The sequence below is a fragment of the Pezoporus occidentalis genome, unplaced genomic scaffold, assembly GCF_034315485.1.
Source record: "Pezoporus occidentalis ecotype Australia unplaced genomic scaffold, CSIRO_AGI_Poc_V1 ctg28, whole genome shotgun sequence".
Taxonomy (NCBI): domain Eukaryota; kingdom Metazoa; phylum Chordata; class Aves; order Psittaciformes; family Psittacidae; genus Pezoporus; species Pezoporus occidentalis.
Window position 1 is genome coordinate 6,163,231 of NW_026914718.1, and position 18,744 is coordinate 6,181,974.

The window sequence follows — 18,744 nt, forward strand, 5'->3', positions numbered from 1 at the left end:
AGAAATAAACCCATCTATCAAGACAACCTAGGCAGAATGGTGAGAAAGCAGCTCTTCATATATAATCATTCAACTCTGTTCATCTATATGAAAATAAGACTGGTGAAATACTGCTAACATCAACAAGACACTCAAATGCTGGTCCTCCATCCCAGCTAAATCAGGGCATCATTTTCACAATTTCTGCAAAAGACATGAAAGCAGCAGCGTAGAAAAACTTTGTTCTCAGTGGACCTGTCTCCTCCCTTGACTCCCTAAAATGCTCCACCCTCTTCTGCTAAACAGATTTTGGGCAAATTTTCACACAGCATGTATTAAATGGTATATGGTGAAAGGAAAACTATTATTTCTGATCACATGAAAGAAAGTTGGAGAAAACAGTCCATCTCTGTGCCATCACATCAGTAAGTCCACAAACAATTTCATTTCAGAGACTGCAAAACCCCAAAGTATGCATTCCTGTTTAATGCTATGAGTAGTACGATAAAAAGAAACAGCCACAGAATAATCAAATAAATATCAAAGCTGCGAACATTATACTTATTTTCAATGTTTACTGCAAATCTACCTGAAGAGATGCATCTGTGACATAAAGACTAATCGTCTTGATTTTATATCTGCTCAGTTTGATCCTCAAATGTATCAAAACAGCCCCACTGTCCTTTCTTTTATGTTCTCAAAGTTACTAAAATTAACTTGAGGAGGGCTGCTGCTCAAAGGTCTGTAGCATCCATCATAATTGTAACAGACCCTCGATAAACGGTACATAAGTTCATACTGAGGCAGTTGAACTATTTCACCTACTTTTGTTTACTTGGAAACCTCTTTTTAGCAGTATAAGAATCAGACAAGGAAACCTCTTACCCTCACCAACAGAAACAACACAATAGATTTATTTGTAGCTTTTTCATTAGTGCTTTTAGGGACATAAATTACACTTGCAGTTCAGAAGGAGACAAGATATTGTTGCACATCATTTCTGTACCCCACACAGCAACTCTAATGAAAAGTGTCTGTGTATATTTCACTATCACGGAGGAGCATCCAACTGACAAAGCCTCAAAAAATATCCTCCCTTTTATTACAAGACTTGCCCAACCTAAGAACAGACAGACATTTCACTGCCCTCAGATTAAAAAGTCTGGCTTTTGTTTTGTACTTGCCTTGCTGTCTTTAACAGATGCACCCTGAATATCTGAGCAAATTAAATACATAAAAACACAGCTGAGGATATTCATACTACTCCAGACAACTAATAGCCCTCTGAATTTTAGACATTACAATCCTTTCCTGGGTGAAATAAGCTAAAACAATTATTCTATGTTTTTTGAACATTCAAAGTGCTAATGGAAATCATGCTTCCCATGGAAACAAAGATTACTAAGAGGGTGCTTAAAAATAGATGCGATATTCAGTAATGGTCATTACTGTAGTCCAGAAATTAAGTTTTAGGATTTTTCAATTATTACCATTCTTCCATTTCTTCACTGAAGTTGTTTAATAAAATATTTTTGTGCCGTATCTTTGAGAAAGAACATGCTCTTAACCACTTTAAAAGAAAATTGCATGTTTTCTTTTGTTTAGAAAAGATCTTGCAGCTCTTCCTGAGCTGGAATATTGAAATCTAAACATTGTTACAGATTTCCTTATAGACTACAAAACTAAAACTTGAATCTTAGAAAATGGGCTCTCACTCTCTGTCCCTTAAAGCTGCATTCCCTTTAAAAAAGACCTTTTTCCCTTTAAACAAGACCTTTTTCTCTTTAACTTCCACCTAGAGGATCATGTAAAATAAGGAAATGCTCTGTTTCTATTAAGGTTTATCTCAAGTCACAATTGGAAATAATTAAAAGGAACTCCTTCAGGAGAGCAGTCCCTCTAAACCCAAAATGTCATTGTGTACCACACAGCGCTGCTCAGACATCTATCAACATCTATCACTCAAGCACACGCCTCAACAGCCCTGCTCCCTTTTCTGATTAGAGATCAGAGTTGCTTGAGTTGGCTTACAGGGTGTCATCCGTTTGAATGACAGATGTCTGTGTTGGAGTGCCACTCTTGCTGCTTTTGTTTTGATTGGGAAAGGCGGCACTTATCTAGTACAATTTAGACTACTAAAAAATAAATTAAAAATCCAAAAGGTAATTTCTCTTTGCAGAGGCTTCAGGAGAAATATTTCATTTCTAATTTAAATTCCAAGAACATTAGCTCCATGTGCAGTACCCTTCACAGCCTTTGTTTACTCAGTACGAGTGTTTTCTATGGGAATGTTTCAGCTCTCTTCAGCCAGCTTTATCTTCACCATATAAAATGATAACTTTGCACTTTAATCCAGCCTTAGAACAAGCTGGAAGGATAAAACACATCAGCATGTGCTTTTTACATGCAAAAGCGAACCTAAAACGTCTGCAACTTGCATAAAATAAGTTCATTGTTGACAAAAGTTTTCAGGGCTGACACTGTCATTCTGGTAGCCAGTTGCAATGGGAGCAGAGGGCTGTATGCCTGCACGCTCCAAGCTACTCCTTCGTACTTAGAACAAAATTGAGCGAACAAGGAAAGCGGGGGGGGGGGGGGGGAAGAGGGAGAGAGCAGGGAGAGATTGCTCTTCCGGACAACATGGTAGCAGTGAAATGAAATACCTAGACAGACTTACCGAAGAGCTTGCTGGGAGTGTCCTCGCTGTCATTTGATTCCACAGGCGCAAGCAGGGGCTCATTCAGCTCGTTGTCTGAAGTAGCTGCCTTGTCCTCACCTCTCAACTCTGCATTCATTTCACTCTGCAGTGACAGCAAGGGCTTACTGACTTGTCCAGCTATCATTGGATCCTAGGATGGGGGAGAAAAAAAAAGTGAGGGGAAAAAAAAAGTGGCAGCTTTGGTGTGCGTATAGTCTCTGTTCCACTCCCTCCCTCTCACACACACACTCACTCTCTCTCTCTCTTATCTCTGGCTGCTCCTGCTGTTATTGCTGGCTGCAGTCAAGTGAAGAGCTATTACAGATCCAATGAGTTTTCCATTACTCCCCACCCTATTAAAGCTCAACTAGCATGTGAGAGATTCAGGATGCTTTGGAGAAAAACTTCTATAAAAGCAACATAACCAACACAGCTTTAATTATGGGATGTGCTTTTTTGTGTGTATGTTTTTTTTACACCTCACCCTGTCCTTAACGTAGTAAGGAAAGAAATTCCTGTATGCTCCAAAGCCATGGAAGAGGAACACTCCGCAGTGATTTAAAGAGGCATCCTCAGCTGTACAACATTAATAGAATCAAATACAGAGTTTCCAGCATTCCATTAAAATATGCAGCAGCAAACAGGCATTGCATCACATACAGTCAACAGAGATACACAGATTTCTTTTAACTATTCCTGCCTTTGGGATACTATGCTCCCAAAGTCCGTAAGCACACACAAACACAGTCTTTTCCTTTTGAAAATAAAAAGAAAAATCACACAGAACGCATGTTTTAAAAGAAGATAAAATGAGGGAAAATACTTACACACACAGTTTGCAATTATTCTTGTGTTTGCAACATAATATCCCCCATAAAACATTAGACTTGTATATACATTGAAAATTTGTTCCTTGCTGGTTTGGATCTGTTTTATCTTCTGCTCATTGAGGACATTTGGGGGTCAGGCATTATTTCCAAGCACACTCTATTATTCCATTTGCAAATTAATAGGCATAATAGCATGACAGCTCCAAAACCAGAGTGAAAAAAAGAGGAAACTAAAAAAAATAAATAAAAAAACGAGAAGGAACAAGTGACCTTGTTGCGCTCTCTGGCAGCTATTTATTGCAAAGTTCATGCCTAAATGGCTCTTATGCAGAGAACAGGTGACCAGCGAGCAAGTAGGTTGGTTAGCATGTTCCCTCTGTCCCGTCCTCACATTGGTCAATGTTTGCCTATGGGTTTTTTAATGTATTCATGTCTGAAAAGTGAATTTGATATGACACATGATAATCTATGAAAATGTTAATCAATACAAATAGTTTAAGCTGTCATCAAATGCACTTCTTTAGTCAATACTCGTATCGCTGAAAACAATGTCACTGTCACCAGGGCTTAATTTGCACAGCACTTAAATATTGGACTCTGTGCATCAATGCACTCCTCTTCAAATACTGTAGGTAAACACATTTTCTCCCTATTTAAGGCTGAAGCACTCAGCACGCATTTAGCTGAGCCGAATCCTCCCTTTTGAATACCTTGATAGGTCCACTGGAGGGCAAAATTAATACTTAATTGAATCTCACAGTCATCAAAATAATCAATACTTTTTTATTATTTATTCTTTACAGTCTGTTGACTGTTTCAAACCTCTGAGGGAATGGTGGAAAGGATTCATGGCTTTGAAACACTGTCATTTAACAAGGTAATTTTCAGTGGGGCATTAGGGGTTGTGAAACATATAATAAAACAAAAATGGTGGCTTATAATAGGAAGAAAGAAAAGAATTATATTTCTGCCATCTAACAAAACAGGATAAATAAAAAAAAGCAAGTGCAAGAGGGAGAGGGGAAAAAGGAGGGGGGAGAGGGAGAGAAAGACTGGCTTTTGAAGGGTTTTATCATATCAAGAGCAGAGCTGAGCTTTCATAATGCTGACATTTCTCATCCTGACAATCCTAAACAAGTGGAAAGGATGAGATCGCAGATATCATCTTTCATCACATTCCCCAGCTTAAGAACCAACATGACAGCTTCTCTCCCCTTTACACTGTTAATTACTAAATAAAATACTGCTCTCTGTCAGCATTAGATTATTGCAGATAGCAACCACAAACATTACTCCATTGTTTTGACTTCCCCCCCCCCCTTTAAACCAGTGATACCTACCTTGAACTCTTCAGACAATAAATTAGGCTTCTGTCTACATATTATGAACATATGAAACATAATCAATTTAATCAATGTGGTCAATCCATGTTATTGTCAGGCTAAATTGCTGGTGATTTATTAACATTTCATTCACTGTATTTATTAGCCAGCAACAATCTCAACGTTTCTTAGATGTTTCTGGGGAGAAGACAAGTTAACAGACTCCTTTTGCAGATGCTGGGGAAAAACTCTGTCTCATTTTGCCTTTTATTCCTATTGCTTTATGGACAGTCATTTACTGAGGAAAAAAATTGTTTCTTTGGTTTCATATACTAAATAATGTATTTTAGCAGATTTTCCAGCTAAAGGTCACTGTGAACACAAGCAGCATTGTTCCAAAGCCGGAGCTGCTGCTCTCAGTTTCAGCTGTTCAAAACTAACACCAAGAGTGGTTCTGCAACAAACATGAATCGGGACGAAATTTGACCCTTCTCGAAGTATTTTGGGGAAGGAAGTAATCCTGTCCACACAGCTACACTGCTAATCTGAGGAGTAACAGAACTTTAATGGAGGATGCTGCATCGGTACAATTCTAGATTAAAGTCTCAGCTGCCAAATTTTGAATACATGAAAAATGGGAGGTAGAATAATGCAGGAAGAAACCTCCACCCTTAGATGTCAGTGAATTCCCAGCAACTTCAATGGGGCCAGGATTTTACTGGTTACATACATCAATAATTTGGCCTCACCTGCAGTACTCCGTTCATTTCTGGTTAGCCCATGTAAGAAATGGACGTCAGAAAGGTGTGTGGGACGAATGATAAAGAGATCGAAAAGACTGGGAATGTTTGCACGGGAAAAAAAGTGAGTAAAAACAAACATGATCAAAGTATACAAAATAATAAACACCAGGAGGGAAACAGAGATCAGGAACTACTCACCCTACCTCATCTGAGGAGAAAAGGGGCCTCCACTGAAACGGAAAAGTCACAAAGCTAGTAATAGTAAAAGATACTTTTCCAAACAGTAAGCAGTGAAAACTTGCGGAACTCCTTGATGCAAGATGTCACCATGTCCTGCACTATAGTAGGCATCAACATAGTCGCTTGCATGGCTGGGCAGACTCTTAGCAGTGAATTTAATACAGCAAAGCTGTATTAAACACAGAGGGAAGGACTAGAAAAACTGAAATAACATCGACTGCTGCCTCCTCCCTCAGACAGCACCAGAACCTGTAGTTAACCCTAGGATAGCTTTATCAGGTGGTGAATGAATAGCAACTTTCTCTATAAACAGATGGATAAGATACTGTCTAAATTTCTAGTCTACATAAAGACTAAATAACTCACTTAAATGATGGGTTGAAGGAAGGTTGGTTTCCTTAAAAAACACACTTTTAAAAAATGGACATTTCTTTCAACTTCAGGTTGCCTCCAGGCCTTCAGTTGCTTTCCCTACTCAAGTGTCATGCCATTATTGCAGTGAATGATGCACGATTAAAAACTATTATTTTTTACACTAGGTATAATAAATTCTAATTCCAGCTCACAGCAAGTAGCCTAGTCTGCAAAATCCCTTGTTGACCAGAGGGGTTGTTCCTGTCCTTCCCAATGGCCTCCCTAAAAGCAACTCAGGAGTAGTTGCTATACCAGCTGCAGGATCAACAACCTTCTCCTCTGCCCACATACCAAGTCCAGCCCAAAGAGGGCCCTCGGCACTGGAGAGGTGCACTGAGGCAAGAATCTGTTTTCCTCCCTGCCTTGGATGTCTGTTGTCTTGACACCCAGCATGTGCCTTGCTGAAGGTGTGAAAGGTCGGACTACATGTTACACTCTAACACAGGATCTTCCAGGGACCGACAGACACACCAGAAGCCTTAGGTTTTCATACCCCAAAACTGAAGTCTAAGAATACTTTAAAACCAGACAGATGAACTTTGCAAAAAGGGTTTATATGCTTTGAGTAAGAGGCAAGTGTACATAAAAGGGATATAATGCTGCAGAATTTCAGCTGGCATAAACACAAGAGTAAAGTTCTAGTTATGTGACAAGTAAGGAATTACAGTCTCCTTGCTCAAAATACAACTGTATATACCACACATGTAGTGGCAAATTTTACACCCATCTCTTGCAGATACTCATATAACTTGTCATCTATTTCTTGTCCAACTATCACTAGTATTTCCAGACTTGCCTGTTTTCTGGACGATTTCTCTGACAGTTTTGTGCAGCGAGTGGTCCTCCCCGCTGTGTGCCTCCCTCAAGGGTGGCTTTACCTCCTGTAATTCATTTGCAATACCTGCTACACCTCTGTTCAGCTCTACCTGCCTCATATTACTTAAAATAAGCTGCTGGACTTAATTTAACAGCCAAGATCATGTGGATCTGCAAACGCAAATTACACTTCTGGTTATACACCCTCTTTTAAAAGGCAAAATCTTTGCCTTTTCCTTATCTGCAGCACTGTATGAAGTACAGGAGACCACTTATCACTGTGCTAAAAGCTTTGCCTTTGTACTTTAAGGGTAAAGGTGCAGTTTCTAAGCAAAACTATTTAATAATCAAAGACTGCTTTTAAAGGAAACTACACGGGTTTTGTGTGAAACAAGCCCTAGGCAGAAGTCTAAAAATGGGAGAAGGAACTAATTTTATCCATAATGTAGGACTCAGGTGACATAAGGCTTTATAAAGGCTTCATGCACAGATTTAGCCACTGGTCTAAATTTTGTACTTACTGTACTATAAACATTATTGTTCTGCATTTAATGACTTTTTAAAGTTTTAATTAGGAGAAAAAGTAAGATACTTGGTTTGCTTTTTTATTTTGCCCTTAGTTTGAAGTTACTTTGCACGCACTTTCTCCAGCTTGGAAGCACTGGAAACTAATTTTCCAAGCTTTTTTTTTTTTTTTCCCAAAGCATGAAATAAATCCTGCCTCCCATCTAGTCTTACACAGGCTTCTGTTTGGGACATACACCGTACGTATGTTTGAGAGTAAACACTCAAATTACACTATCACTAAAAGTATTTACATTATTCAATACATTATTCTAATGACTACACCAAGTAATCAAACTGTAGCTTATTACAGTTTTTAATCAAAACAAAGCACTACCCTAACCTTGTATAAAGCTGTCCAAAGACATAATTCAGCTTACAGCTTTTGAGTGAAGAATACATTAAATAGACTCCACTGGGAAAGGATTGGATTTGTGTCAAACACCAGTGAAATTTCGGATTACCTTCTCCCTTGGTCCTCTGTACGAACTAGTCTTTCTTCCTTCACCTTATTGCTTCTAGAGGTATCCAGTATATTTTCTTCCCCTTAAAATAAAGATTTCTTACAGACAACCCTCTTTGATTCTCTTCTTTAAATGTTGTTCTATCCTCTGTCACTAATGTGCTGATATTTCCATCCCAATCTATCCATAGTCTGGCTCATGCAAACCACTAGGAATGAACCTTTTGTCACCTGCTAGGCTCTGACTATTGCTACCTTCTGGCTGTCACTTCCCTGGAAAACTTACAGAGAAAAATCTTCTCATTTTCTGCACAGCCACCTGTACCCACCGTTCTTAGATGGATGTTTCTATAAGCAAAACAAACAAGACTGCTGATGGATGATCACTGATCTCCCTTCACTACTTTGATCTTGTTCTTTTATTTACTGCATTACATATTTACTTATTGTACCTATATTACTCATATTTAACTTAAGATCTTCAGTATTGTTTTTCCTTCCTCTTAAAACAAAAAGCTGATATATCCCCTGCTCTTCTCATTCAATATGAACCCCAAAGAGTCTCCACTTTTCTTTGGATAGAATGGTATTTATTCTCCTCATGAAAAATCTTTGTAGCAGAGAAGATAGTTTCTTCTCCCTTTCCTCAATACCTGTGTGACTTTGGACATTGTATTTTTCCACTGATACTCATCTTTACATCTAGTTTCCAGATTGCAGTTAAAAGTGAGAGTTTTCTGATAAAACAATAATGTAGCTAGCTAACCGGTGCCTGCTTATATTCATATTACTGACAATACTGAGCTTCAAATAATTTAATTTGGAACATTAGACAGACTATCGCTTTTTACAAGGGCACGTAGTGACCTTAGTGGAGTCACTAAAGGGGGCTTAAAGCTAATGGCTTTAAGCTATAAGAGGGGAGATTTAGATTAGACATTAGGCAGAAGTTCTTCCCTGTGAGGGTGCTGAGATGCTGGCACAGGGTGCCCAGAGAAGCTGTGGCTGCCCCATCCCTGGCAGTGTTCAAGGCCAGGTTAGACAGGGCTTGGAGCAACCTGCTCTAGTGGAAGGTGTCCCTGCCCGTGGCAGGGGATTGGAACTGGATGCGCTTTAACGTCCCTTCCAAACCAAACCAGGCTGGGATTCTTGGGAATCTTACAGTTCAGTGAAACATTGTGGTTTTTAAACCAAAAACAAGTAAGCATTATGTGGCAATATCCTTGAATTGCTGTGTCTTGAGATTAAGATACTACAATGCACTTTCAAATCATAAAAACATCTCACTAAATATATCTCCCCTCTGTCCCTATCCTCCTCCCTATTTTCCCTAATGAAAATGTTTCACATATTCCTCATGCCTACTGGGAGCAAACTGAACAGTTCACAAGAGAAGTTCTAGTCAATTTGCTGGTTGGGTCACTCTGCAACATGCTGACTAGAGGTCTCGGGTTGGGAAATACAGGTTGGGAATATGCACGCAGCAGCTGCACAGCCATAAATAGCTAGGTTGCCATTTATTTTATAATCAGCTGGGGTTTATTGCTCTAAACATACCCCCCAGCAGACTCATTGTGTGCTTCGAACAGGAAAGAGACGAAAGATGTTGGTTTCACCATAGAAAAAGTGAGGAACTATGTTGTTGCAGGAGCCTGCGGCATCTCAGGTTCAGAAATGGCTGTGCTGGAACTGGCTGGAGAAGAGACTTGCATGTATGAATCCAGAGTTTGTGTTTTTTGCAATCCACATGACACGTGGGGATCACTAATGCCAAAGTACACACAGCATAGAAACTATACGCCAAACACTATTGGAATTGACTTAAATGATTCTGATACAACTATGAACCTGATAAGAATCATTCTGCTCTTCTTGCAATCCGTTTTGTCTTTGGAGCTTTCTACCATGTACGGGGTGAAACTATATAAAACTTACTTATTAGGATAACAAGAGTTGTAACTTTGGCCTTGGCCTGATTATAATGATTCCCCATTTAAATGACAGTCTGGATTACTGGATAGGAGTTTGTCCATCAGTGAACATGCAGCAAAAGTCTGTATGCGTACAGAGGTCAAGGGCCAGAGAAGCTACTATGCTGGGAAGGTACCATGCTCCTCAAAACACATTTTAGATAAACAATGAACAGCCACCAGGAGAAATAATACATCTTGAGAGTCATGAAAGAAAGCAGCCTTCTAGTTAAAGATTCTTGCAGCCACACAAAAAACAGCCCCGTTTTTAAGAAGCCAGACAATCAGGCCCTATACATCATGACAGGACAAAGGTGGAATATGTAGGAACCCTTTTTGACTGGGACCAAATATGGTGAAATAAGCCTTCAAGAGAATTTTCCACTCATTTTGTGCAATCATTTATGTGGGATCAGCAACTCAAGAGATATCCTACTCTTCTGCCATCTGGTCTCCCAAAAGGGGATGACATAGGAGAGCAATTAAATCTGAAATGAGATGATTCCTATGAGGAGTAGGACTTCGATGCATTTTCTTTATAGGAGCAGTGGATGATCCCCACTGCTCTGTCAGTTTTATTCTGCAGGGAGCCATGTCCAACATAAGAAACCATCTAGAAAATTATAAGCCTGGAAGAATAACTAGGATTATTTAAAATTTGTATACTGTGGGGCCAACTTACCATAAAAGTTGAAAAAAATCCATTACAGAAAGGAAGAAATTGTCTTCCATTAAGAAAAAAAAACAACAACAAAACAATCTTTATAAAGCTATTCACCACTCTTAGGGGGAAAAAATGCCATTCTACCCTAGCGTGATAAATATGTTGGAGCTGTCTAAAGGATCTTTGTTATAAAACCAAAAAGTTTTTATTCACCCCCAAAATTATTTCACATTGGGTTGATTTATTCTCCACGCTGACCACCTAAAGGAGACACAGTCCTGTTCGCCAAATCATTGCAGTTGATGCCAAGTCTTTACAAACCTGCCAGTGCCATAACTTCCCCCTTTTTTAACAAGTATTTGAACAATTTTGATTTCGAAAGTTCCTTAAACACAAAGCTTCTCTTTAAACACAATCTTGCTACCTATGTTTAAAAGGTCCTTTTAGAACTTACAGCATCCCATTATCAACATAATCCTTCAGTTCTCCATGAGGAAAACTCTTTGGAACTAAGAAATGCAGTCAAACAGTCAATGGGATTCTCTCAGTTTTTCCTAGGTGAAAGATGCCTCATAAGGATTTCTACCACGAGGCATTCAAATGATATTAATTTGGCCTAATCAGAATATGGTATTACATACATTTTCCCTGTGTTTTCAGTTGTCAGGCTTTATCTACCATGCACACACCAGAAGCTACTTTGGCAAAAAAAAATAAAGCCAGAATCCAGCTAAAATTGCTTTTAGAAACCAGCACATCCAGAACCACACCAAAACCACATTTATAATCACTTCTGAATGTTGATCATGTAAGAGGAACTTGACTAGGAAGCACAGAAGGGACTCAACAGCAACTGAAAGAGGTTTTCCTCTTGTTAAACAAAAACTTGATTTTACATAACATGGCAGGCTTTGCAAGTTGTGAACCAAAGAAACCATTAACTTGATTTTTTGAAAATCAGAGCATGGGTTAAACAGTAACCAAGCTCAGCAGTTAATTTTATCACTTGCATTTGGTCTAGGAAAACCCAAATCAAGACCTGTCAGCAGCCAGCCATGGATTTGACTCTATCAGGAAAGTCGCTTTCTGTTTCAGGATGGATCTTCCCAATCTCTCACCAGAAATTCTTAAGACATCAATTAACTAAGACCTTGGTAAGAACATGTGTTGAAACAGGGACATAACACTTTTAGTGCAATGAAGCAACCTTTCCTATTGGAAAGCTTTTTTGGTGAAGATGTTTGAAGTAGTTCTAATTTAACTGCACTTTCATCCAACTCTTGGTTTGAATGCCACTTTTAAAAGCAACTACAAACTATAATGCAATACACAGTCACAACCTAGACCACTTTAGAAATTGGGTATGTATTTTTTGTGAACCTTTCAAAAATCCTTTATAAATAAGGGTATAATACTTAAACAAGAAAACCACATGAGGCAAGTCACGATTTGTCCAGAATATTACAAACTGCTGGATAATCTTCATTTCAGTATCAAATTGTTCTCTCTCAGCTTGAAGCAAGTGAGGTCTGCCTTGAATTCTTCTTACTAAACACAACTGAAGGCTTCCAAAACACAAATCCAGACTGAGGACAGCTCAGCCTTGGTTTTATATGTTATGGGCTTAATAAGACACCTCTTATGGGTGCTCTTCAATGTCCTAACTTTGCCATAGCATACTTGAACTCTGTTGACAAGTATGACACATAACTTTTCTCACAACATGCCTTCTAGGGGTGGACCCCTCAGATTTCCTTTTATCTGCTGTATACGTTTAATAAAATATCAATAATGCTCATCTGTTGAAAAAACTGAAAGCTTCACCTGAACTGAGCTTCACAGACTAAAATGTTTTTTTTCCCCAGATATTAGGAGATGTATGTGCCATAAGATGGGCAGCTCTGAGGTTAAGAGTAAGAATCCCAAAGAGTTTTTCAAATGGTTCTCCTATGCTGAGATCATCCGACAGCCAAACTTGCTGTTATAACTGCTAAGTATATTCAATGCTACAAATCCTGCAGATCAATAATGTTATGCTTCTTATATTTTCTATGCCTTTCCCATTGATAAATGAGTGCAATCGTTTGTTTTTTTTTTTACCCTTACAGACCATCTTCAGGGTTACTCTTCTTCTTACTAGTTCTTCATCAACACCTGGGTACCACATCTTTCTTTCCACATTGTAGGTCATAATGTATTAATTCCTAATTAAATGTGTTCCAAATTCAACATGCTTTTAACTATCACACAGCTTCACACTTCTAACACAATTTGCCTAAGGACTTGGTTTTCTTAAAGAACTTGAGGCCTAAACAGTGCTTCACCATTTTGCACTTTATTCTTGACATAACAAAATCAATAATAAGCAAAGCATAATAAGCAAAGAGACTTAGGCAAACGTGAAAAAAATAAACATGGCTACATTTAGGGTACGTAAAACCAGAGACATAAACCTTCCCCTTTTCTGCTTGTTTGCATTTTAGACCAAATTCTTATTCCTAGATTTAAAATCAGCTTTCTCATTTACTTTAACCCACATTTGATTAATTCATTCATTACTTGGGTTATTTATTTCTCAGCACTATAGTGCCTGAATGCTTAATCACATCCTTTGATCTCTACATTCTGATGCAGGCTAGAGCGTCCTCAGAATTTGTGTGCATATTAAAATGTTCTCTTTGGCCATAAAAATCAAGTTGGTGGGCAATTACTTCAATGTGACACCTTGTATAAGCTTACCATCACGCCTTCACTTTAAACTTTGTAAGTCAATGAAATTATATTGTAGCCATTGACAACACATACAATTTTGCCTGTTTGATATCCCATTACTGCAATAGCAGGCACAATGGTTTGGGAAAAAAGCCCTTTTTCTACAAGAACGTGCTACCGTTTCTGCGCTCACAAATAGGGCATATTTGCAGGGAACACAGTAACACCAATTAAATTACTATCTCAAAATATTTGCTTGCTTCCAAGAGAGAGTAAAGTAATGCACTCACCTGCCTATCTATTGAATTGTTAGTAAAAGATGACCAGTAGCTCCCAACACAGGATCAAATCATTCACACAAAGAATTAATTCACCTTTGCAGTCAAAATAACAAAAGCATTAAATATTCTCAGACTAAATACTTTGCTAGGACACAGGATCAGCTTTGTAGCACCAGGATATACACACAGATCTTCCCTATAAAGCATACAAAACTCTATCAGAAAAGAGAAACTATAACCTCTACGTATATAATGCTGTTTGTACAGTTCTACCAACAGTTCCCAATCTTCCCTCTTCTGCTCATCTTTCAGCTTCAAATCCTGGGCTCAAACCTACCTCTTCATGGGGGAAGCCTAGAAACTCAGAAGCCTTGAATTCTGAAGGGAATACACTTCAAGGAAGAAAAAAAAAAAGAATAAAAAAAAGCCAGTTTTAGAGGACTATGAGAATTAAATACAGAGTATCACTTTAATTATCTTCTAAGACCAAGTATTGTGTGGAACAGCAGTTAATAAAACAAGCAGAAAAATCTAAATCCACAATGATAAAAAAAGCTCAACTTCTTTTCAGTTTGCTAGGATCATATATTAAATGCAAAGAAACATTGAATTCTGTTCCATGGATCAGTTAAAGAAAAGCTACTGAGGGGCTATGCTATAACCCACTTAGATTAATCAGCAACTTACCAGGGATCGGGGTGCATTAACATGAATTGCACGCTTAAGTAGCAAGTCCATGGACTTTATCACATCAAAATCTGCCTTATCTAGTGGTTTGAAGCCTTTATGATCTTAGTCCCACATGGCCACATGCACAATCCTTTACTCAGAGAAACGTTCACACCTCTGCTCCTCAGCCTGATTCCAGCACCATCCAATAGTACAAACAATTGATCAGAATTACTGGGCTTGTTTTCTGAATGTATCTTCCAGCCACAGACTTCCACTGTATTTATTCTGTTTTCAGAGACATCAGGAAAAAATAAAGAGTGAATGAACACATACTTGGGATGAGAAATTGGCAAGTAACAATTAAATTCACCTCTCTCCCTCACAACAACACAGGTAAAGTAATCCTTTCAGAAGTACCTAAACACACGGTGCCTATGATACCAAAGTGATTTGGGATGACCACAAAAAGATGATGCATGAAACTGAGAAGTGGCAACATAACTGAGTACTTATACTGGGATTCAAACCTATTCTTATGGTCTCATCATGTTACCCCAGCACGCAGTTATGCTATAGCATTTCTTTCTCCTAGGTGACCTGTACACACCTTTAAGGGTCCTTAATTAGAAGATGACAACGTACTGAACAGCATTACAAGAAGCCCAACCAGATATGTTAAATTTACTGCAACAGAGGAAATGAACTGTCATGAAAACAAAGCCATGTTTATGCTGCGGTTAAATTATGGCTTTAAGATATGATAGTCATTTATCTATAGCTGAAGGGTATAAACTAAGCCTTCAAGCATGTAACCTGCATGAAGTATACATTCTGGAATCAATGAGACCACTTACATAATCAGATTTTGTGAGGTTGGAGCACAGCAGTGTGGGCAAATTGCTCAAAGGTAAACACAGAACTAAGTAGAAGGAAAAAGATGAAAATGACGTAACACAGAAAAAGGCAGAGAAAAAAAACCACCCCAAACCAAACAGAAAAGAGAGTCCTTAGTCTGCAACCGTCTCCTGAAAAGACAAGTAGAAAAAGCTCTTCCATTTGATATTTGAAGTTCTACTAGACAGAAATGCATAACACAGGAGTGCACAGTCATGCATGGTTATGGTGTCTTCTAAGCTCTATCAGCTAGGCTCAGCCTAGGATCTCACTGTCAAAGTGGGTTTCCTCCTGCCTCACACACCACATTAACATCATTAATAAATTATGACCTTAGTAACACCTATTTAATCCTATTGCCTTCAGTAGAGTTCTGCAAGTGTCATTTAGCACTTCATTTAAGGCAATGAGATTGCAAAGGCAGCCTGGAAAGCAGAGCACAGTCTATAACATTGCTGATGACAATGCACAGCAGAGTCCCTTTTAGTCTCCCAGTCGGTGTCACAGATACAACAGTAATAAAGTCTGACTCTGCTTAATATGCCTGCTCCACATGTACATTTACACTGACAGGACACTTTTAACAAGGAACTACAATCTGCATAGATATTACTTAGTGAACAATCTTATTTTAACTATGAGTATGACAATTACAGAATGTCATAGCAAGGTTGGTTGTGATTTGGTTTTTTTTTTGCTCCCTGTACTGCTTCAAATCCCACTGCTTTGGCTTGTAACATTTCTTTGCAAGAAAATAAAAAATGCCAAATACATTCTGAAGACAGAAGAACCTTACAATAAACTTGAGGAAAATTTGCCGCACAATTCCTTTTAGCAACTCATGGCAGCAGGGGAGAAGAGCATGTGCTCTGAAATTTTTCACTATGAATAATGTGCCTCCAGTATCCTTGTAGTTGAAGAAAACTTATTACCAACCCTGAATATCTTTATATAAGGTGGAAATATGTAACATGTTAGAGCTTAAGTCTACTGAAAGAGATAAGCTGTGAGTAACTGACATAATTGAGTATAGCTAGTCTGTGTGAGAGAAGTTTCTACTTCCTCAACAAGTTTTGGGGAACATTCAGGTCAGGTACTGTAATACTAACACCCAAGTCAACAAAAAGCAGCCCCTTGATGTTAAACAGCTGTAACTGACAACAGGGGTGGAAAAGGGGACACAAAACCTTGAAAACGCTGCAGCTGGAAAGGAAATTTTCTTTACGTCTTCATCTGGGCATGGAGCCTCCAACCTTGAGACTTCATTTTTTATATCAGATTTTAGAAGCTGGAGGTAAGGACAAACTATACCGGACTGTGAGTAAAGATGAGACAAATTTACCAGATATGCATTTCCTAAGAGAAAGCTGGAGGAGCTCCAACGCATTCACAGTGACCATACTGCCATCCTGAGGCTGCAGCTCCAGAGCAAAGTCTCAAACTGGCATGAAGCAAAGACCTCCCTTCAACCCACATGGCAGAGTCCAGTTTTCAGGGAGCCATACAACTGATGGGGCAGTTCAGTTCTGCAAGGACATGAGGTTTATCTACTGATCGCACCATTGCCAAGCACAGGTCTGGTGCAGAAGCACCTCCAAGCAGGTTATTGTAGTTTAACTTCTCAGAAGGGGTAACTGTACCAGCAGTCTCATTCTTCAAGACAGTTAAATGCATGCACACAAATCTTTGGGGAGCAAAGTATTGTTGGTCTGGAAACCAAAACACCATAAAGCCCCCACAAACAACACAAGCAACAGCATGGGAAGAGAAGTGGGGGTCTTTTATAGCAATGTCCAAGGCAGTATGAGGTTTAGTTTTGGACAGTAACCTGAAAAGACACAGAGGTCTTCGAAAATCTAACTAGGAGATCTGGTTGATGGAGAACTCTGTAGGAAGTAGTACTGGCATGCAGACATCTCACTTCCCAGCTTCTGTGGTGACCATTTCAGTTTATAAGGGGAAGGCAGACTCGCTTTCTTTTCACTTCATTCAACAAGCAGAAGGAGCTCAGCTATAAAATGTGAGAGATCATTTAGACCATAGGAGGAGGCAGGAATAGGGCAGGGTAAGCAAAGCAAACTGCTTATCAGCTGGTGACTGTGATCCAAACCTGACCTGCAAAATACATTCTGTGGATGCACCTCACTCTGGCAAGTGAGGAGAGGCCAAGCAGCTTTACCTAAATGAATACAAACACATTCTTAACTCTTCACCTAAACTGAGAATAAATGGTCATTGCAATAAACATTTAGGGTTGAAACACACAGTAAGGTATCTTAAAGTTTAACATTACAGATCGGAAAATGCATAGTTATTTCGGTATTTTACTGCCTTCTTAATAAAGAATTTTGCATGCTTCGAATTCTTAAGCATGAAGCATTGGTTTTAGGTTTAATTTAACAGGTAAAAAGGGAAGAAGTTTTGTGTCATGAAACAAACAGCACAAGTCACAGAAGACATTCATGCTCCATGCAGCACATTAAGTTGTAATCACCTTATTCTGTAGGATGGAGGCTTGACATAAGATATCTATACTATTACCAATGGTTTATAGACGCTTATCATAAGAAGCATATCAAATTGCTCAGGTAGATATAGCAAAGGGCATTGAAATGATCACCTGGAATCCAGACACAGTTATACACACATACAATTATATCCTTCCCTCAGAATGCAGTCCTTTGCCTCGCCTCCATGCTATCCACAGCCAATGCTAGAAGACTGTGGAGAGATGGATAAAGAACTCAGTCTGGATGAGGACAATCAATCAAGATCTTCTCTGGAACCAGAACGACTGTTATAACAGATCAATAAATGCTACCTGTTGATCTACAACAACAGAATCCTGAACTTGTCTACTCAAAATGATACATATATACATTAATCACTTCATGTGTGCATGTGTTTGTTTAAATATGAATTCTAAATAAATTTGAGGCTTTTATTAATGCACGCACATTCATAAGCTGACATTGACCAAGACACTCTTAGTGCTCTATCAGCCCGAAATTCTGCAAGAGGAAGAAACAGAAGTGAAGTATTAACGGAACATAGGATTTTCCTTGCAATAGCCTCAATAAATATGTCGGTCAGAGGAAAAAAATAGGTCAAAAATAGAAAGCTTGTATCTCCAATAGCAAAGAAAAGAATGTTTGTGTCAAATCCATTGGAGAAATTGCCATGAATGGTTCATCTGTGTGAAAATATGATCCATGTAATGCTGCTAAGATCAGCAAGACCTAGGATGACATGCTGAGCAAGAGCTGGTTGCAGAAGTTAAAGGTGTCCATTGGAAATTAATTTACATGTCTGTTTGCCCAGCATTTTAAAAATGGGTGGGAGAACAAAGAAGAAACTGCTCTTTAGGCTGGTTCATTAATTACTACAAAAAGGAAAGATTTAGTGTGAATATTGAGGTGAAGTCCTTATAGCAGCATTCCACATTTTCCTCATGTATGAAATGTTCCATTTGAACTCATCTG

General features: G+C 38.7%; 1 protein-coding gene across 5 annotated transcripts in view; it reads right to left on the minus strand.

Annotated features, from left to right (window-relative positions):
* Window positions 1-18,744, minus strand: part of POU6F2 (POU class 6 homeobox 2) — a 304,700-nt gene that overhangs the window by 248,916 nt on the left and 37,040 nt on the right. For all 5 annotated transcript variants that reach the window (XM_062625447.1, XM_062625444.1, XM_062625443.1 and 2 more), the window contains exon 2: window positions 2,657-2,828. In XM_062625447.1, the coding sequence (XP_062481431.1) occupies window positions 2,657-2,828 (172 nt within the window). The remainder of the gene's footprint in view (window positions 1-2,656; window positions 2,829-18,744) is intronic.